General features: G+C 38.2%; 1 protein-coding gene across 1 annotated transcript in view; it reads right to left on the bottom strand.

Annotated features, from left to right (window-relative positions):
* The window catches only part of ANKS1B (ankyrin repeat and sterile alpha motif domain containing 1B), a 408,189-nt gene that overhangs the window by 149,799 nt on the left and 235,797 nt on the right, over nucleotides 1-22,593 (bottom strand). Inside the window, exons 16-17 of the mRNA XM_062492532.1 lie at nucleotides 13,954-14,052; nucleotides 3,475-3,627 (exon numbers count right to left, since the gene is read on the bottom strand). Coding sequence (XP_062348516.1) covers nucleotides 3,475-3,627; nucleotides 13,954-14,052 — 252 coding nt within the window. The remainder of the gene's footprint in view (nucleotides 1-3,474; nucleotides 3,628-13,953; nucleotides 14,053-22,593) is intronic.

Raw genomic sequence — 22,593 nt, 5'->3', positions numbered from 1 at the left:
AAGTCTGATTTTTTGAGAAAGACTGAGAATGCTGTGGGAGTTTACAAGAAACACAAGTGAATAACTTTTAAAATTATTCTTCTGATTCAAATGCTTTTAGAAATTGCTGCTTGACTGTGTTTGAAGAAACACATGCTCTATGTACGCGTAGAAGTTAGAAAGAAACTAGCATGTAAGTTAGAGGTGACATTACTTTGCTGGAATAACTTGAAATAAATTTTAGGAAGCTGAATATTAAATTTGTTTCTTAATGCCAGAGAGCTGGCTGGGAGACCAGAAAAGCTGAGGGAAGATGCCCCTTACCACCAGTGCCTCAGGCATTCTCCCTCTCTCACATGCTTGGTGCTCTCCTCACAGTGGTTTTAAACAGGCTTACCTAGATGATAATTTAGAAGAATAATAAAACCATGTTGGAGATAAAGTAAGAGCTGTTCTTTTTAGGAAGACAAGAAGATTCAAAGTTCTGATCATTCCACTGTCCTATGGGAATAAAGGATAAGTCATGAAGGATATCTTTAATCATAGAATCATTGAAGTTGGAAAAGACCTGTAAATTCATTGAGTTCCACCATAAACCTAACACTTAGAGATAAACCATACCTCTAAGTGCCACACCTAAATGTCTTTGAAATATCCCCAGGGGTGGTGACTCAGCCTGGTGACTTCCCTGGGCAGCCTGTTCCAATGCTTGACAACTCTTTCCTTTCAGTGAATAACTTTTTTCCTAATATTCAGTATGAGCCTTGAAGCCATACCCTCTTATTCTACTGTTTGTTACTTGGGAGAGGAGCGACCTCCACCTCACTACAGCCTCCTTTCAGGTAGGGATAGAGTGAAAAGTTCTCCCCTGAACCTCCTTTTCTCCAGGCTGAACAACCCCAGCTGCCTCAGCCACCCTTCACAGGACATGTACTCCAGACCTGCTCCCCTTTTGGGATATGCTCCAGCCCCTCAACCTATTTCTTGTAGTGAGGGATCCAAACAGAAGATATCATCATGGAAAGAAGCACCAAATATGAACAAAGGGATTTCTTGAACCAAATTAGGTATGGCTTTTATGTCCAATTCAGAGGATGAAACTGTTTAAGAAGCTGAAAGGAAGAAGTTATAATTTCTGTAGCCCTTGACATATTTCATTCCATATTAGGCACAACTTTAATTTAAAATTCTTGCTCCATCTACAGATTAAGCATCAAGAGCCACCAAACCAAGGATACTCTGAACTCTTTTTAGGATTCTAAGTCTGTTTTTATTCTTGTTTTTCAAGTGCCTGGACTTTGACCTACTCAAGTGAAGAGTCCTGTTCCTGAGTTAGTGGTTTTAACCTTTATGCCTTCTTTTATGAAAAACATTCTACAATAAGTTTTTTTTTGCCATCAGCTGAAGAAGTGAGACCTTTGAAATCAATTTCAGACAGCAGGCCTGCTAGTCAGAGCTATGTATCTCATTCTGACAGACTGCACAATGTTTCAAACCAATTTCTTGTCCATTTCTGAAAGATTCCCTTCAATTGAAAGAAAATAGTAATAGTAAATACCTTTCTGAGCTGCAGATTTTCTCAGTGAACATAATATCATTACATTAAGCTCCTACTGATTGGGGGGAATCGAACATGCAAAACTAAAACAGTAATTCTTATAAGACAAAACTGTTTTATTAACTCTGCTCTTGAACAATATAATAAAATGTATCAGGTGGAAAAAATATTTATCTCTATAGATGCCTATGTCTATAGAAGTATTGATACAACTATTAAACAGCTCCTTCTTGCAACTCATGGCGAAGGGGGGTGTTTTCCCAAGAAGTACAGACCCTCAAATGGAACATAATGCTAAGCTTTAAAGTTAGAGGGACATAGTGGTTTGGTTTATACTAGTTTTACAGAAGTGTTTTCCTGTTCTGTTCAGTGCAGGTGCTCACCTTTTCATCAGTTTAAGTAAGCTTGGAATCAAACAACAAAACTTTAATGACGTTTTAATGATCCACTTGGGGGAGCTAAAGGGTAATTTGTTTCCAAATTGATTGTGGCAAAATGGGATGCAAAACTACAGAAAACAGTAAGAGCAGAATCTTCTACTTTTTTCAACTCAGTGCTGGTTGATGACCTATATTAGCTTCTGAGGGGAAGGGTCCCCAGTTCTTATTAAAATTCCTGCCATTCAGAGAAAAAATAATCCCAGTTATAACTAGCTTAGCAGCAGACATCTGTAACGCATCAATCATATCCTGACTTCAATTATGTATCTACAAGACACATTAAATGAGACAAAACAGGTGAGGCAGAGTTTGGCCCTTACACAACATTTTCATGCTAGTTAACATCAACTGTGAAAGCAAGAAAAGAAATTCTAGCATTCAATGGTTTTGTCTTCCAACTAATATGAAATAACTCATTTTACATTTTTCTTTCTTCTGTTTAGATGCTGGTCTCAGGCTACATCTGCCTGTGCCTTGTGCAGTAGTTACTGTGCTGCAACAGGTCTTTGCACCACCCCTATGTTCTTTATTTCTCCAGCCTGGGACACACTGGGAACTGGTTCCTGGCAAACTACACCAGCTGCTTTATCTTCTGCTTGATGACTATGGTTACTGGTAGCCCTTGGTCTGCTCTGGGACTCAGGCACTAATCAGAGGCAGAGACATAATATCTCCTATATCTGAAGGAAGAGCAGAGACTTTTGTCTGTGAAGAATCAATACCATATGATATCAGGCTTCTCTCCATGTAGAGGTTGCCCAAAAAGTTCATATGAACTGACATTACAGTTGATTTCTGAAGTCACAGTAAAGCTACAATCATCAATCTTTTATAAGAGAAAGCAATTCACTTTCAGACACATAACTCACATGCAAATTCCACTGGCAGAGCTGTACTGTCAATGCCTTCACTGTAACATTACAAACTTCATTATAACAGCACAAACTTCCTCTCATTCCAAATTACCCTGCAGTGCAGTCCACATTAAAGTTTCTGGTTGCCCATACGTGGACATCTAATCAAACTGAGTCATGTAAATGAACTTTCAAGCAAAAGAGATAATTAAATAAAAAATGGTGTCATTTTAGAATAACTTACTAACTTATAAGGGTTTCCTTATTTCATGTATTACTCAGCTGGAGCATGAGGAAAAAGTAAACTATAAGTATCTCTACAGGAAGTATTGCTTCTAGGCACTTTAAAAGCAAAGATGTGTGCTTTGTAGCTATAAACTCCCAAAATATATTTATAAATGTCATTCAGCCTCCTGAAGGCAAACACAATCATGCTGATTGAATACCATGCTAAAGACAATGGAAAAGTAAATGGAAGCAAAGGGTACAGTCAACCCAGCCACAGGCATGAAAGGTGTAGTCATTAACAACACTTGAGTGTCTTTGTGGTGCAAATTGCTTTTCTGCATTCTCTTTGATGTACAAGGACAAGTAATATATAAAGTATTTGGGAGGAACAACTGCTATAAATTAATCAACTTACATTAATTAATTCAATCTCCCATATTTTTTTCACAAGGTCCATCGATGTATAGCCATTAATTAGAAAGGATTTGGTATAGTCACCCAGTTCAATGGAATCCAGCCATTCAGCTACAGAGGAGGGGTTGTAACCATCGTGACCGATCTGCTTCATCTGAAAAACAAGGACGAGCAAAAATTACTGGAAATACTCATTAAACACCTTTCACAAGAGGAGTTACATATATTATTTTCTTTGGGTCAGTTATCTTATTCTCTGATCAACAGCCTTTTAATGGCTAGGACAACATGTAACAATTCTGTGTTTAAGCAGAATAGAACTTAGTTTTCAATGCATATTTTTTCTTATGGACAAAAACGCCCTCTACACCAGAGCATACCAAGACTGTAGCTGGAGTTCAAGTCTTTCTAGACATCAGAGAATCCATAAGTCGGGAAAGACAAAAGGGTAAAAGAGACATTAATATCCTTACTGCCCAAAAATGTCAGATTTTCACCTCAGATTTCATAGAAGGAGAAAAAATTAAACTGAGAAATGGTTCTTTTGGTATCATACTGCAAATGAAATATATGGTCTTGGTTGTATTATTCCTAATTTATTTTTTCTACCAGGCTATATATTATTTTATAACAGCTGAACCTTCACTATATTTTTCTGTCCCCAGGGAAGGTTTAAAAAAAGTCTCTTTCCTCTACCTGCTCACTTTTTTCATGGCACTCCTGGGAATTTAACATTTTAGATTGCTCACCGTCTGTTAAGTTGACTTGAGATTGGACAAATCAATCAGGCATTATCAGAATGGAATTGACAGAATAATGTACACAGGAGTGCACCACTTCTATGTATATAGAAACACAGCCACCTAATGTCATAAACCTTGTTTTCATAAAAAAGCTAAGAAATACCACTAGCATCTAATTTTTCTGAATTTTGTTAAGCTGCCAGAAAGTAAAAGCTGCAATTTCTGTTTCACAGCTGCCTCTCAGTGACACAAGCACAGACTTTCTAAATGGTCATTAAAGCCATTAAAGATAAAAGCATATAAAGCCTCTACCTGTGCAGTTTGTTACGCTACACTGTTTAAATGAATTTTAAAATAATCTACAATAGTGACAAAAATAGAAGTAGAATGAGGTAAAAAAAATTATGAAACAGCCTCAATTTTCCATAGTATTCTGCACATATTGTCTTTCTATGGAAGTGTAACTATTGCTAACCTGATAATGCACTGAACGGGTAAATTGTTAAGAAGCTTAGGAGGGTTAGAAACCATGGGTTTTGCATAGGTTCTCCTGACTGTGCAGGGTGACTGTGAATAGTAAAAGCCAGTCTCCCATTTTTGCCCACTAATATACATTCCTACTTCATAAAAAACAATGGAAGTGTGACAGAAACAAAATGCTTTGAGCTTAAGTTTTAAGTGAGTGGCAAAGTAATTTAAAAAGGAGAGAATTCTGATCTTAATATGTTGCCTGAACCAATTCATTTCTCACAGTTTATTTGAAATACAATTTAAATTCAGAGCAGGGGAAAAAAATTAAAGTCTGCATTTGAAAGGCACAGCAGTGTTTGTCAATCTGTCTGTTCAAATGCAGAAAGCCAGCATGTCAGGGTCTTGGTCTGGGATTGCTGCAGTGCCAGAGAGGAGTGATGCAAGCACACTGCAATGTGAAAATGAGAGTTTACTCATAGTCTTCTGCTGCAGAATTTGGTATAAAACATTAATTGCAATATTTAAATGATGTAATGAAATCATTATCTTAAATCATAAAAGAAAGAAACAGAAATCTCGTAATTAGCAGTGTTAGCCTTTCAGCTCACTGCTGTAGCAAAGGAATCATGCTTGAAAAAAGAGCTCAGTTTTGTTGTTGAACTTGACATTTTGGAATTTACTTTCATCCTAATTTAAGATGAAATTCTTCTGTGTTGAAAAGCATGGCAATGTCTTCTTTCATTGTCATTCAGGCTTACATTAAATATTAGATTGACAGTAGTCTGTCCAGCAGAGTGCAAAATACTGGAGGATCCTGGGAGGCCTGGCTCCTAGGAAACTTATTTCAGCATCTGATTTGAAAAAGGGCATGCTTCAACAGCAGACACTTGAAAAGCAAGAACCCAATAAATGGAAGAAAAATCTAGTATAGAGAAGACATGAAGACATGCAGGCCCACAGGGAATACATGAGTTTCGCAAAATATAAGGTATTTTTGTTTCCTTTCTCTAACAAAGAAAACTGAAAACAATTTTCTGTGAAAACAATTTTCAATGTATTCAGATGGGGCATGTTATGCAAATTATTTCTTGTGTTTATTACTGTTTGATCTTTACATTTCATAGATTCTGATTTTTTTTTTTTTTGGCCTCCTGATTTGAGAAAACCCACACAGTTTGGTCCATGCTTTTGTAACCCATCAGCCTCTATGAAAAGTAAACACAACATGGCAAGTTTCTAAATTCTCAATTCCCACTGGAGATCTCCATCAAAAGAATTGTTAAAATTGGTATTCCTCTACTACAGCAAAAGTTACAAAGGACTGCAGGAAAGTAACCACAGGTGAACAATGCAATAAACAAGAGGCTGGAATGACTGAAATGGATGTGATAATTTCAGTCTTTGGATTTGGTACCAACAGACAAAATTGTTATTGGGTCACTCAACAGCCTATATGGAAATACACTGGTCTGTCGTAGGGCAGCAGCTGATTCTGAAAGCATTTTCCCCCCTCCCTGTCCAGCAGAGTTTTGTCTGCTGGTATTCAAGGCCATGCTGCAGGTAATGCAGCTGCTTAGCCTTGGATCAGACCTGTGTGAGGAAGAGCAGTGAGAAGTCTGGCCAGGGCTTTAGCCAGGCCCTGCCTTGTGCAGGAGCTGCATGTGAGCTCAGGTCCATGTCCTGACACTTGCCTGAGCTAGGCTGTAGGTGTGTCTGTGCCCAGCCCACATTTATTCATCCTTAACCACATTTACCCATCCTCACCCTCTGAGGTGACCTTGTCCTGTTCTCATCCCTGTGAATGTCCTGTGGATTTGCCCTGGACAGTGGATTTGCCCTGTGGACAGCCACTGCCACTGTCCCCTTGCCCTACTCATCTTGTCCCAGTGCCCCCTGCCCACTGCCCCCCTGAGCTCCCATCCCACCTGCCCTGGCAGGACAGCTGCTACTATCACAAAAAATTAATCTCAAAACTAGAATATTTACTATTGGCTTCAGCACAGAAGTGGTATTTTGTTTGTCATGAACTGAGAACCACTCCCTTACCTAAAACAGGCTTTCTAAAATCTGCCTAAAACGAAATTTAATAAAATTTCAGTTATCTGTCCTCTTTTATGGGAAATCCCTTTCTGTCTCTTAATAATATCAACTTTATTAACTGTCATTCATAGTTACCTGAATGTTTTCCTTTCAAATACGTACTGACAGACACATTGGTTATCTAGATGTGACAGTATCATTAATTGTATCTACTTTTCATATAAAATGTTATGAGTTTTCAAAACAAACCACTTTGAAATATCTGTCTGGAAGTGCTGCCCTTATACTTTGTCAGAGATTCAGTTTAGTTGCATCTCAGCCTGGTCTTCATTAACAGGTCATGGCTCTTAGACTGCATCTTTTCTTCTATACTGCAGTATTATCTTGGACTCCTCTCACAGATTGTTTAAACCCTGAAGACTTCCTTGTTGATTGATATTTCTTGAAAGAAAAACTCCCTCCTACCTACCGAGTGTATTTCCATGCATATTTCAATCATTTTGCACCAGCTACAATACAGGCACTGGTGGTGTCAAACATCCAAGCGAGGTGCACACTGTTTGACTCAGATCAATGTAAAATCTCTGAGCTGCAAGTCATGACAGTGTTTCAAATATTAACTGCTCATAAATAGGGGTACTATTGTTCTTCCACAGACACTCCTACCAGTTCAGTCAGTTGTTTAGAGAACAATACCAATGTTAGCTTTTTCTCTGCAGAAGATTTTCATGTGCCGACTGTGGAAAAGACTAGGAATTGAAGCCCAAAGGATTCAGAAAAAAATAAATGTTTAAGAAAATATGATTCAAAAAAAGTATGGAAGAAACCATATGAGATTTATCTCCTAGGGCCTACTGATACATCATCAGTATCACTTCCCTGGAAATGAATAGAAAGCAGAATCCAGAAAAAGTTGTTTCTCACAATAAAATAGCAATGTCAAGTAGTATCCTGATGGGTTGAGTAGTCCCTCACAAGAGAACATCTAAACAACAGATTTTTTAAAAAAGTATACCACTGCTGTGTCAAGAGAGCATTTTGCATTAGGATAAAAGGTACTTGAGGCTTTTGTCTCTGAAATGTGGCCAAATAAACACAAAAGGAGCTTCAAAGTAATCACATATGCACTAGAAACATCCAGGTAAATTCAGTAGCATGGACTGTTGCCAGTTTTCTCAGATCTTCCCAGGCAGATGAGGAATTAATACCATGTTCTCCAAAGGTAATATCACTATCCAGTAGAGCTTTGTGTATGTATAAAAAGAAAGCTTTTTATGTGCTGTAAAAGGGCGAAGAGATTACCTGACTTTCACAGCTTTTTAAATGATGGCTGTGATTACTGTGAATTTATGCTTGGGTTCATTTGGAAGAAAGATCTTTTTAGCAAGCATATAATGCTTTCTTTTACACTGCTGGCCCATTCAAGAGCTTTAAGCAGCATTTTTGGGAACTTTTATGAAACTATCAACTACCTAGATAAGAAATTTTAGGTGGTCGTAATGGTGGATATATCAGTTCTTTTTTGTTTCCTGACTTAGTCAGTTGTCTGTTATATATTATGTACTTTACAAATGTGGTCAGTCAGAGTCATGTTGTTGGAAGAGGAGAACATTCCTCCTCTGGAGTGTTAAAATAAAAAAACTGAGAAGAGTGACACCTCTGAAGCCCAGAGAGCCTGGCTGGAACAGAAGCACCCCAGGGAGCTGGTGCCTGCAGTGCCTGGGCAGAAATTGAGCCTGCAGTCAGGGGCAGAGGGGCAGTTTGCTCATGGGCTGGGCACAAATGACAAAGGACCTGAGAAGACTTTGCATGTGCTGTTGGTGAGAGAGGCACTGAGTGAAACAGGGTCTGCCTGCAGAGACACAGCAGGTGAGGAAAAACTGTATAGAAACTTTTTGGGTTTCTATTCCATCACTCTGTCACATATTTTAAAAATTAATTATTCAAGCTTGTGCTCTAATAATGTTTGACTTTTCTTTCTACTAATCAAAAGTCTCTTGTCTTCTTGTGGAGCTTGCTAGAAAAAGACAGTACAGGCACATTCACTTCACAGCAGTGCATGATTCAGGATCTTGCCTCAATGGAAGGTCCAGAATACCCCTGAGTTCAGTGTTTCCTACCTAAGATTGTGAGAATTGAAGTAAGCAACCTTTCTACGGCTCTTTCAGTTGGAATCTGTCTTCCAAATGTAAAGAAAAATTGGTGCACACCTGGGGACTTCTGTGTTGTTTTTTTTTCTTTTTTATTCCTGGAAAAATGTAAACAGTTCCACATGGAAAAGAATGAAGAAACCTCCCAGTTCTTCATCAGATACAATATGTGGGACAAGGGAATAACAGTTGTCATTCAGAGATAATGGATGCAACAGTTTGGACATATTAATTGCATAAATGCAATCTTAAGAAGATCTAAATCTGAAATTTGTGGACTAAGTGGAAGCTATGACCTTTGATCTCATGAAAAAGTTTAAGTCAGCTCCTTCAGGTTGTCATCCTAGTCTGGTTACCAAAAAAAGAGATAACACTTCCTCACATGTAGCATATTTCCTTGCCTGCTGACTATTCTCAGAGCAGCCAGTAGATACTGGGGAGCCAATCAAATCTAAGAATGTGCAAAAGAAGCAAGAAGGTAAGTAAGACATCCTGTATGGAAATGGTGGCAGGACCAGCAGCATGCTACTGTTATCTACAGGATACAGATAAATGTCAGTGTGTTATATCTGGAGTGGCTCTCTGGTACACTCAGATAAGAAGGAAAGTGTTTGTGCTGCTGCTTTCATCATGCAGTTTCGAAGCACATGCCTGGAGAGGACACTTGGTCTGTGGAACCAGTCTGAAGCTGAAGCAAACACCTTGAACTACAACCTGCATGTATCTAACTGCTTCTACTGATTCATTCCCATTGTGCTGCATTATTTAAATAACACAGACTACCCATTTGTATCCCAGGCTTGAAAAATTCATGTGCTGTATTGGATTCTAATGCTTTTTTCTGTCCTTATGGTTAAAGGTCTTTCAAGTGGTGCAGTGAGTATGTGAGTGGCCTCCCTTCAAACCAGAAAAGTAATTCCCAGAGGCATAAGAAGCAAGGAAAACAGCAGAATAGAAAGCATGTCCTCTGAATCCTGTTTTTCATCTTCACTTCCAGCAGACCAGAAACAAGGAGTCACAGTCCAAAAGGGTCATCAACATTTTGCAGCATCTCCTAGGCTGGAAACTGTCTTAGGAATGGAAGTGCTAAATGGGAGGTAATTAAACACCAGGACTGAAATCAGCTTGCTGAGCTCTGGGGTGTCTAAGCCAATAGCAATACCGCAACAGCAAACATGTGATGTGATATTTCTCTGTTACATACACAGCATAGTTCATGAGCACATGCACAGTGGTTCTGTTTTCCTAAATGCCAGACTCACAGCTCTTGCACAAGAGTGTTACATATGAGTAATGAGTCCAGCACTTTTTGGAAGCAGAGCTTTATCACTCTGATAACACCACTTTGCAGACAGGATGTACTCATAGCCTGCTCAAATCCTACTTGTCTAGTTCCGCAAAGCACCCAAGAAAAAGAGGCTGGCTGCCTGCAAACCACTGCTATTCCCAAACCTGCTTTGTGCTGAGACCTCTCTATGCAGGAAGGAACAAGCTGCTTTAAGAATAGCTCTGAAGCCAGGAGAAAGCTGCTCTCAGCTAACATCTTTCTTCCATCTGTCAAATGAAAGCATGTGTTCCCATTATACGCTGGGAGAAGGAGCCATACCCTAAGCATCCCACACAAAACCAATCCTTTTTCTCAGATAAATTCTGAGATAGGATAATTGTAATTTAAAAGACAAAACAAAACAAAACCTTTTGAGAAACCCACCAAGAAGTCACTTGCACATAGGTTTGGGATGCTGAAATAGCTGGCCAATGCTCCTCAGGTTTTCTAAGTAACCTAAGTGTGACTAAAGTTTTATGCCAGGACTGTTATTATTATACTTTCTTAGCCAATTAAATATACACTGCACACAATTCCTTTCTCAGTATTAATTTTTTTCTCAAGGTATTTGCAGCTTCAGTATCTTTTTATGTTATCTGCACTTCTCAACAGATCTGAACTTTCTTTCAATAAAGCATATAAAATCCTCCTCCTAACATTTATCGATTTCATTTTTTCATACAAAAATCTCAAATGCAATATTAAACTCTGCTATGAAATTTGTTTTAAGACTGATGTCATGTATAAAATACTTCCATTCCAGAATTAATTTTGCAAATGATACTTCCATCAGACTGTCTTAACTTAATATTATTAAAAAAAGCCATAGAGTGCTCTAGTTAATATTAAGGTGAAACTTGAGTAACTTACCTTGGTACAAGACAAGAATTAGAGCTACGAGCTCCAATCCAACAAAAATAAATAGTATTTAGAAAAGAAGCATTCTATCTCAAAAGTTTCAACCCTACTCACCTACTGGCAAGTATACCATTTTTCCCTCTTATGAAATGTTCTTGTCAAATACAGAATGTAATGGGAAGGCATTTTGAGAATTCCAGGTAAAAACCCACTTTTTTACCAGTTAAACACTGCATAGGAGACTACAATGATTAATTAATCTATATTTGGCCAAAAAATGGATATTTTTCCCTATTTAAAACCACTTCAAGCTCTTGACAATGGTTCCTAAGCAGGATACAGGTGTTTGACATCTAGAAATTCATCACTCTTTAGGGAGGCAGTAATTACAAGTAAAAAATCTCAGCCACTAAATACCTGTTGCATGTCCAGGCTGCAGAGATTAATATGTATCAGCATAACAAAATAAGGTTTTAGAAAAGGTATTTTAAAACCTAGACAATATATTTGTTGCTTAGTTTTTACCCTTTAAACTTATTCAGTGCTGCCTGGGGCTTTAAGGAAATATTGTTGGATAGGTGTTTTTTAAAGTAATTAACTTCCACCTCAAAATAAGAGCTAAAAAGTATCTCAAGACAGGAAACCAGTAAAACTAAAAGAACATCATCAGCAATGTAATTAAGTAAAAAACACATGGAGTCATCGAGATTTAAATTAAATGAGGAACAGAAAAGAGATACACGTTCAAAACAAACAAACTAACAGAATTTTTATCTAATGAGATTCAAATTAGTGATACTCCAATTATGTTTTGAGGTCTTAATATATTTAGATGGTATGCATTTTTTTGAATGCAGGATGACAGAGCTGAACTTATCAACACACAAATAAATATACAGCAAGGTTTCATGGTTTTCTGCAGGGTGTGAAAGTGTTTTATGCATTTAGCAGGCTGTTGTGAATATAACAAGGGTGCATTACATTAGATAAAATTTCCCATGCTTCTAATTTTTGGGGTCTATGACCTACCTTCAAAAGGACTCATCTTATATAGGAAATTATGTGTTTTTACTATGTAAGCTCTCTTACATTACTGAGTGATTTCTGTGGAGAAACATGATGCACAGCTTCAGCTTGCAACCACCTTTGTTTGGGTCCTTGCATCAAAGACATGCTAAAAATGTGGTCCTTAGGGACTGCCTTTTTAGCTCAACAGGGAAGAAGCTAAAACCATCTCACCATTATTCAGCACATGCTTCAAGCCATCCTGTGTTACTTGATTACCTTTGGTTCAGAATTCTTCTGAGTAACTGCATAACCATCCTGTTTTCAACTGGTTTCAAGAGCACCTCTAGATCTTGATTCTGTCTCACATCAAGCAGATTTTAAAAGGACTATAGTTGTAGTTTTATAACAGAATCTGCTCTAAGCATTAGTAAACTCTCCAAAAGTAGACAGTAGCAACAATTTTTTCATAAACACCAGCCATTGAGTGCAGATAGCACCAACATGATGATGATACATCAACACTCCATTCATTAATTTTGAAGAATGTAAACAAGACTACATGAAAGTTGATCTAAGAAGCATGAAAAACAGAATAAATATATCATCTGCTATGAGCTCAGCTAAAGATTACAAAATTTTTGTTTGAATGATAGTATTGTTGAAAAAATTATAAATTCATAGATAAATCTTTAATATCTTTTTGAATTCATCAAATCCTACTTTTAATACCCTACTTCTTGTACCATTGTCTAGTATGGTACATGGAAAATGATTATTTTTACTGATATTTGGTGTTTCTGTGCACAGACTCACACTGAAACATGTATGGCTTGACTAACAACCCCAGATACAGAAATTGCTTCACAACTTATGATTTTCCCATACAAAAGAAACCCTTGTGCTCTTTTACAAGTCATCCATCCAGGAAGCCTTGACGCATCAAAAATCCTTTTCCAACAATATCTACTTCATGATCTAAAATAACTTTAATAACTCTTGCCATTCTCCCCTACTATGAAACTTCAAGTGGACTAATCTCTATTTACCTCGATTATTTCCCACATGCTGTCACCAGAACACTCAGTGCACTTTACACTCGATTTTACTCCTGCCTTAGTATTTCGTATGAAGTATCAGCATCTCATGTGACAGCCTTCTGAGCCCTACTGGTGTCTCCTATTTGTCATTCATTCTCCTTATAAAATTTTCCAAATTAAAGTAGCAATTTTCCATGCTAGGTCCACTATCTCTTGTTTGTAATGGTAATAGAAGCTTCCAGTGATACAGTCTGGTATGCAGAATATTCTATCGCTGATTTTAAAATCTAGAGTTTCAATTGGCTGGCACTAAAAATGATTGGGAAAATGGCTGCAAGTTTTTCTGTCCACTGCTGAGAAGCAAAATGCATATAGCGTATCAGAAAATTAAATATGCAACCTGCAGGAAGTCTCTGTATCTCACACAAAAGGCAAGTATTAGGAAAACAATCTTTCCTCTAATGCTTTTAAGAGTACTTATTTAAGGGGCAAAATATTTCCAGAGCAATGGCTATGTTAAGGCAGGTATTCTGGGATTCATGGAGAGCTTTATTTACACATATGTAATAGCAGTCTATTAAAAGGCTGAAAGGCCAAAAGTAATTCAAATACATTCTAAACAGCCATCATGTCAAATTACAGATTTTACTTTACTTTGCTTTGTCAACTACATCTATACAAAGGGAGTCCAATGCATTGACATTATTTTATGCCATATTTGCATATGAAGAAAGTATGTCTACAAAACCAGTAGAGTTACGTCCATCTCCATTTGAAAAAGTGTTTTAAATAATGTGAATACTGCAGGGGTTAGTTCCCTCACTTGTATAATAACAGAAACCATACCTTTGGGAGAAGCTGGATTGCTTGGAGTATTCTCTGTCTGTGCCCAGAGTTAAGGATTCCTATTTCCAAAAGATCCTGGTCCTCCATCACGTTGCTTCCCTAAAAACGGGGAAAAAAGGTGGAATAAAAATGTAAAACTTAACAGATGCCCTCAATAGCCTGAAACAGGCCCTTCTGTCACATTTAAAAAAGAACACTTTGCTTAACTTATAGCATCTGACAAGAATAATAAAGTACTGATGATTGCATTTATTTTCATTCTAACGAAACACAGTGGAAAGTGCTTGAACCCATGGACTATTGCTACACTGCTGGCAGCACTGCCAGTGGCAAAACTGCAGCTCTTGCTCAAGCCAAATACTCTTTCATTTGGAATCAAGCACCTGACTACAAAATTGTTCAGGAACTCTCAATGTTTTCAATTCACCTTCTACCTCACCTAGCTATTTATGATGTTCATTTTTCTTGAGACTGAAAAAAACCCAACACAGATTAAGATGAGGGGAGTGGATGAAGATAAAAATTTTTTAGTTCATTGACAGTAAAATGATGAAGAAAGGGACTGGTATCAACAAACTATGCAGTCCCCATCCCCCTAAATTAAACTGTACCAGTTCAATCCCAACTCTACTTGTCACTGCTTTTATCTTCCTGCTCGTGGGCAGGTCAAATAGCTTCAAAAATTCAAATAGCTGAAAAAGACCATCTGTTCAAATAATACAAAAAATAATTGCCCAGCAAAGTTCATGAAATAAACCTCCACAATTCAAGCATCTCTTCTTAGGAAGTGCTAGCAGTAGGAGCTACACAAACAGGACAATACAGTTCCTCAATTCAAGGAGTCTGACATCACCTAGTAAGTTCAGCATTTGAAGGTCAATGATCTAAAGAGCTTACAGTGACTAATGGAAGAATCACTGAAGGCATGATAGTGGCTCAAAATGGGAATTGCAAACAGGGATCAAGTCAGGATTGCTGGCAATCTTGTATTCTCTTTTGATCTCATCATTTCAGAGAAAAACAGCATTTTTAAAACATACTTTATTTTAAAAAATGCTGCCTCTAACTATTACAGTTGATAACAAAACTTGAAAAAAAAAAATCCAAAACAGATGACCTGTCCTGATCTCTTAGCCCTACTGGAGTCTCATGACACTAATTGCCTAGAAGCAAGAATTCTTACTTGTACTCATTGAATTTGATCATGAAATAGGATTTATGTGAGCAAATCCAAGAAAACTTCATTTCTACCTTTCCATTTGGCTTGCTGCTTCTGACTTAGCATAGTTCTTAAGCAGCGGCAAAATGAAAAGCAAATAGGCACATAACAGAACATGCTTAAATGCTTTGCTGAGTCAGGGCTTAATGAAGGATTTTAATTCTTTCTGAATATAAAATCTCTTGTCCTAAAGCTGCATGGACTTCTTTCAAAAATCACCCTGGAATACAAAAGACTTCACTCTGTTCAGCTGCTAAATCTTCACTTTGTCAACTACAACTATACAAAGGGAGTCCAATGCATTGACAATATTTTATGCCATATTTGCATATGCAGAAAATACGTCTACAAAACCAGTAGAGTTACGTCCATCTCCATTTGAAAAAGTGTTTTAAATAATGTGAATACTGCAGGGGTTAGTTCCCTCACTTGTATAATAACAGAAGCTATACCTTTGGGAGAAGCTGATGGACTGATTAGCTTACAGGTGTGTACCCCTGAGGACTTTCAAATGCTACTCCACAGAGTACCCTGCAAAATCTAGGTGATGTCTTTTTAAGGGAATCGAGGAAACCTTGCAAAACTATTGTATTTTAAATTATATTTTACAGTAAGTGGCATGATTTAAGACTACAAGTCTGCAAATCATACCCTGAAACAATCTGTGTGCAGCATTCAGAACAGGGCAGACAGAAATCTGCTCTACAATGAGAAGCTGTGCAATGATGCCAGTAAAAGTAGATCGCAGTATAAGAATGCATCCAGCACGGGCTGTGCAAACAGTGATAGTGATTAGGTGGGGGTAATACCCCCTTCATCTCCCTGGTAAACACATAAAAAATACAATTTCCTCTTCCTGCCTTTCTCTTTTATGTAACCAAGAGGAGGCCGTAAACTGACAGGAAAAACTCTTGAAAAAAGCCATCCATTTTGGACTGGATTCTCCAACAGCTGGAAATAGCTAGCATAAATGGATTTAAGGAAGCTGAGCCAACTGAGGATCCAGTCCAAAACAAAGGCTATACATTTCCATTCATTTTAATAAATGCATCTATTTTGTTTGCAGCTATTGCTTTCACTTCATTTAACTATTTTTCGGATTTCACCTTCATTACTGCATGGTGTTTACACACAGCCATGGTGTATTCATCACTGTTTACTGGTGCCAGTAACCTTGGCATACAGCTTCAAATATTGCAACGTTTAAAACTCAATTAAAATAACAGGCACAGGAAAAATATTTGCACATAGTTGCTGCATCACAGAGAAAGCATTATTTTATTAATTCTTTGCCGTTGTTTTTTACTTACGTATTATTTAATGTATTTTTGTAAATTATGTCAAGGTTACAAAAGCAAATATTTAAAGCTCAGGAAAACCTGGGGTTCATGTTGTCTCCTCATTCCCGGTTTAATAAGGCCTTTAATAAGGCCTTTTAATAAGGCCTTTAATAAAACCTTGTCTTTGAATTCACTCAGGTTTTACAGCTTTGCTGTGTCAATTTTAAGTGTCAACTGTAGCAGACACTCATCCCTCCTGTAAAACTGATTTTATTGTCTTCTGCCATGGAGCTAAAACAACTTTTCATCTTTCCACAAGAGCAAACCAGGAAAATTTAGATACTCAGTATAATCCACTACTGCTTAGCATAGAGGGATAAACTCATAGTAGTAGAAAGCTGCTGCTTGATTTGCAGAAATATCTGTGAAGAGAAAGAAACAGCCTATCCTTCACAGTCCTATCTCCCTAGTATCTGCTCACATTGCCCCCTTAATCCTATTCCCTGATTTTTGTTTTTAACCTGATTATTCCTTTCATGCTCCTCCAGTCTCTTTCCTTAGGCTCCTACATTGACAGTGAAGGAAACCTAACTTCCTTCTGAAGCAAAGCAGCTACAAGGGGAGAAATTCTCTCTTTGCTCTTAGCTTCCATCTACTATAAGTGGGGACAAATGTAATCTCAATTAACTTTATGGAGATGACATGGTAAATGTAATTAGAACGAATATGAATGCAAGACTGTCTTGCCACATTATTTCATCCTTAAAAGTAGTTGAGCTACATTAGTTGAAATATTCACCAAAAATAAATTATCCTAGTAGACACCTAGAAAATTTGAGTCCAAAGATTTAACTTTTATATGCTTGTGTGCAAAGCAGGTTCTTATAACAGGAAATATGGGAAAGCAATCTCTACTGAGCTTATTATGCTTTCTGTAATGAAAACATAAGAGGCTTTGTGATACTGTAGTTTCTTAAGTCTATAGGAAAACTTAGTTCGAAGGAAAGCTTCTTGGAATTAAAGCCATAGAAGCACATGGAAATTGTTTATACAAGGACAGACTCAGATCTCATTCACTTTAGCTTACAGTGTTGAAATTCCTGTTTTATTAATGCATAATAGTCTTATGAACTGGAAAGATCCTGCTTCTGAAGTTCCAGTTAGGAAAGAGTGTATCTGAAACCCTCCACGCCCCAGATGTGTGATTCTGCACAACTCCCATCTTTTTCCCTGCAGGCACACACAGGAAGTTAATCTCCTGAGCAAGAAGGCAGTAGTTTCACAGAACAGTTGGACTCAAGAACGAAGGAAAAACTGCATGTGGGAGACTGAAGGCCTATGAAAAACAACATAATTTTAAAAACCCAGAATTTTTGCCAAATTCTGAGATAGTGCCTATAAACGAGTTCAGAACAAAATGCATAATGATACATTATGAGATAAAGATGTCACTGGCATTTATTTGGGTTGTTCAATACAAAATCACCTCTGGCATTCTCCACCTAAATACAGTCTTTCCCAAAAATTCTGGATTAGACCTAAGCACCGATAAGCATTCTACCTTCTGCAGGAACAAAAGAACTCTGAAGATTTGTCCCTGAAGATAATAAAATACCGTGACTGAAGAACATATTAGAATGGCAGGCATGACTGTATGTTTCACATTCCTCCTTTTGTACCTACATTCTTAATCTTCCTTCACATATTTTTTGTGCTGGAGAACTATCATGAAAAATTCTAATGTCTGGTTCTGTCACCTAAGTAAAATGGTATAGAAGCTTTAAAATAGCTGGCAGATGTATCACTAGACTTATCTGGAAATTCAGACACTGAAGTTGGAAGAAATGAGTTGTGGGGAACAAAAAAACTGACTGAAAAAAGAGAGAACAAATTGCCTTTGAATTCAAAGCTTTCTTTCTCCCCTGCAATGGAAAAAGACATATAAGAAATAGAAGATCTGGGGGACTTTTGGCTTTAGGCTGGCAATGCCAACTTAACCAGCTCTTTTGGTGTTCATCTGTGTCAGCAGAGGAGGAAAAGTAGTAAATATGGTACCTAAAGCTGTGTAGGAGCAGCTGCTCAACAGATTGAGTCAGTCATTTACTGTGCAGCCATTATTGAGACAAAGGTTGGCTGGAGACACCAAGTGCTACTGGAAGTAACAACTTTTGGTAATGTTTTATGTTTCTGATGTACTGGAAAGTGGTTTGACAAAGAACAGGATTGATGTGGGTAAGGGAAAGATGATTTCTGATGTAAGTACAGGGTTGATGGGGCAGCAGAGGTGCTTGCATCACTCCCAATGTGAAGGAAGCACTGTATCCTCTCCTTTGCCCCCTCCCAGCCATCCATGTAGTAATCTGCTGCATCATCAACATAATGAGATCAGAAGAGGCTCTGAGGAGTTGGTACAGGTGGCACCCAGCACACAGCAGTGAGTAGGATCATGGTGTATGTGTATGACAGACAAGGTCTGGTGGGTGTTTGAAGTGCCTTGCCAATGTCTCTACTTGAAGTGGACTGCACTGAGCCTCACCCTGATGGACTGAGACCTGGCACTGCAGGAGCACAGCTGGGGATTTCAGTGGAGCTGGGTAACAGGCCTCATACTTCAGCTTACAGAGCTGCTGGACAAATGGCCTGGAACAGAAAAGAAAATCTGCTGGGTTGTACACTTAGCTGGAATATCCAAGAGTACCATTATTCCTGTCACTCAGATAAGAGAGGTGGGAGCAGGGCAGGAGCAGATGGGAATGCTCTTCCATTACACATGGTGGGAGACTGAAGTCAGAATGAGAAAACTGAGATCAACAGCACCAAAGAGCTCTATTCTTTCTTATTTTCTGCCATCCCAAATGCATAACTGGTGAGGAAAGGAGAAGAGTCCAATGGAATGAGGACTGTTATAAAGCACATCCTCAACAGATCACTTAAACAAGCCTCCTCAGTCAGAATTGCTTTGTTTCTCACCCACCTAACTCTAATATCTTTCCAAACTGTATCCCCTTGAAAAAGTGGACATCTAAACTGTCCTCTGGCTGGGAACAAATTAAAGACATTCACAATATAATTAAGAACACAGTGAATAACCAAGGCTTTTCTTTTGCATAATCTAAATCATATGCCAAAAGGTTTATTCAACACAACACAGTTTCCCCCACAAGACAAGAGAATTTATTTCTTAGAAACTTGCAAGAAAGGACTAGAGAAATGTAGCTTTCAGTAATGAGCATTACTTCTTATTAGTCCAAAAATTTCAGGCAATGTGTCACATATTTAATTTCCAAACAAGAACTGGCAAATGACCAGAATTTAGCAAGCTTCATTATAAGTGGAAAGGTTGCCTCTCACTAACACATTTCCACTGTTAACATGAAAACAAGATCTGTAAGAATGATTACTGAGTTAAAGGCCCAACTTGCACTTTCAGGTCAGGAAGACTTATCAGATTCCTTAAGATACTGCAGACGTTATTTCATCTGAAAACCTGACACGATTTTGTTAGAAAATCCCATGCAGAAGCATGGAATTTTGTCTTGAGAGAAAGAGAATGTTTATAAAACATGTTAGTAAGAAAGAACCAAGCAGGTTGCAAAATAATAATTTGATAACATTCTTCCAAAATTAGTTTGCTGTAAAACTACTGATACTCATTCTCAATCCCCACCTTGCTCTATTTCCAGTCTTTACATTTACAACTTTCTTAGCAATTAGAAAACCCACAAAACCAGAGAAAACTGAAAGACAGTTTTCCATGTCAGTGTCATTTATAACAACAAACTACTACTGAAATGCTAACTAAAAAAAGGCAATTTCACTCATAGATAAGGGTGAGGTGATAGCACTTCTGTGTACATATTTGCAACTTGCATAAAAAGTGGTGATGTAAGCAGGGCCAATTTAAAAAGGAGTCCCTACAGACCTGAGACCCATATGACTTAAGCTTTAAAGATCTCTCTCTGGTTCACATTCAGCTTTTCCAGAAATGAACCTGAAGCAACCAGTGCCATCAAAAGCTTTTCAAATATTGACACTCAAATGATCATATAGTCACAGACCTCTCACACAACAGGAATAGTTAATTAAAGTGTAGTGGTAATTAAACAACGTGGATAGCTGGGACAAGGATCCTTGTAGGAGAATTTCTGCTACTTTTTATCCTTCCTCCTTGTAGCACTGATTCATTATAACCAATACAATTGTCACACACAAATTAGCTGCACAGATAAGGTGGCAATTGAAAAAATTACTTGTGATGTCGCACTTGGCCCACTTAATTACAAATGTTGTGGACCCAACTCTGTCTACCTATTTAGTCATAACAATTCAATAATATAATTATTAATACTTACATAAATTACATCTCAATGTCTTGATTGTATATTGTGAAGATGATTTCACTTCATTTGAGTAATGAAAATTCCAGAGAGTCTTTATTGTACCATTATTCAGATTACTTGCTATAAATGCTGTTTAGCTTGGATGCTAAATTTCTCAAAGGACCCACTTAAAAAATCAATATTACTGTGAGCTAATTAACAGACTTTAGAAGTCTGAAGTCTCAGAAAAATATTTTTTTCTCCAATAAGTGTGTAAGGCTGTGGGGTGCAGGAAGGGGCAAAAGTAATACCTTTAGATTTACCAAAAATGTTGAATATCTACTCTGCCTATAACATGGAGTTTTAACCAGCTAACACTGGTGGTATTGTAATAAATAAGGAGGAGATAATAAAATAACAAAGTAACTTTTGTAATAAAATTTGGTGGTGATTGTGGCCAGCCAACATGCCTTCACTAAGAGCAAACTGAGCCTGACAAATTTGGCAGCCTTCTGCAATGCAGTTACAGCACTGGTAGATAAGGGAGGACAAGTTATGTCCTCTTACCTGGATTTTACAAAGCATTTGACACTGTCCCACACAGCATCCTTGTCTCTAAGCTGAGGAGGCGTGGACTTGACAGATGTGCCTCTTGGTGGGTAAAGAATTGGCTGGATAGTTGCATTCAAAGAGTTTTGGTCAATGGCTCGATGTCCAAGTGGAGAGCAGGGATGAGTGGTGCTGGTGCTGTTTAAGATCTTTGTCAGCACCACGGACAGCAGGATTGAGCGCACTCGTGGCAAGTTTGTCAAAAACAGAGTTGAAACCAAGTGTCAACCAAGAGTCCAGAGTGACCTTGACAGGCTTGGGAGGTGTGCTCATGTGAACCTCATGAAGCTAAATAAGGCCAAGGCAAGGCCCTGAATATAGATCAGGGAAATCCCAAGCTCAAATACAGGCTGGGCAGAGAATGGATTGAGAACAGCCCTGAGGAGAAAGGTTTGGTTGATGTGATTGGGCAATGTGCACTCACAACCCATAAAGCCAGCCATCAGGCCCATCTTGGGCTGAATCAAAAGGATTGTGGCCATCAGGTCAAGGGAGGTGATTCTGCCTTTCTACTCTGCTGTGGTGAGATATCACCTGGAGGGTTGCATCCAGCTTTGAAGCCCTCAGCACAAGAATGACATGGACCTCTAGACCAGAGGAGGGTCATGAATATGATCACAGGGCTGGAATATCTCTTCTATCAAAGCAGGGTGAGAGAGTGAGGTTTGCTCAGCCTGGAGAAGAATTATGTGATTTTTCAGGTCCCTTCTAACCCAACCTCTTTTATAATTCCATAATTCCGTAATTCTATTACTCTATGAAATGCAAAAACTCAGTTCACCTCTCAGAGTGTCCCATGTAAGTGTTTCCTTTCCCATATTTTTATCAACCATAGTCATGTGTTTTAAAATGTGAGCCACCCAACTCACCCAGCGAACACAAAATGAAGAGTCAAAGATAGTAAGATTCTGGGCAGGATCCACACCTTAAAAAATAGGTTATTCCCAGAAGGGGCCTGTCAAATAGCATCAAGGAAAACATGCCCAACAAAATACATATGCTTTAACACACTTACGCCCTGAAGTTATGATTGACATCTTCAAGCACTTGTTCACCTCCTGCCTGCAACTGAACCCCACTCACACTGCTGGCTTTGCCTGTGGGCTGCCTGGTGCTCAAGCTCCCAGTTCAGAGCAGACAGAGCAGCTAGGAAACCACGTCAGTCCTTTGTGGGAGTCTAGAAAGTAGGCCTTCCTCTGAAATGCCATCAGGA

Source organism: Cinclus cinclus, chromosome 4 (genome assembly GCF_963662255.1).
Source record: "Cinclus cinclus chromosome 4, bCinCin1.1, whole genome shotgun sequence".
NCBI classification, from domain to species: Eukaryota; Metazoa; Chordata; class Aves; order Passeriformes; family Cinclidae; genus Cinclus; species Cinclus cinclus.
This window is presented reverse-complemented; position numbering and strand designations above follow the sequence as displayed.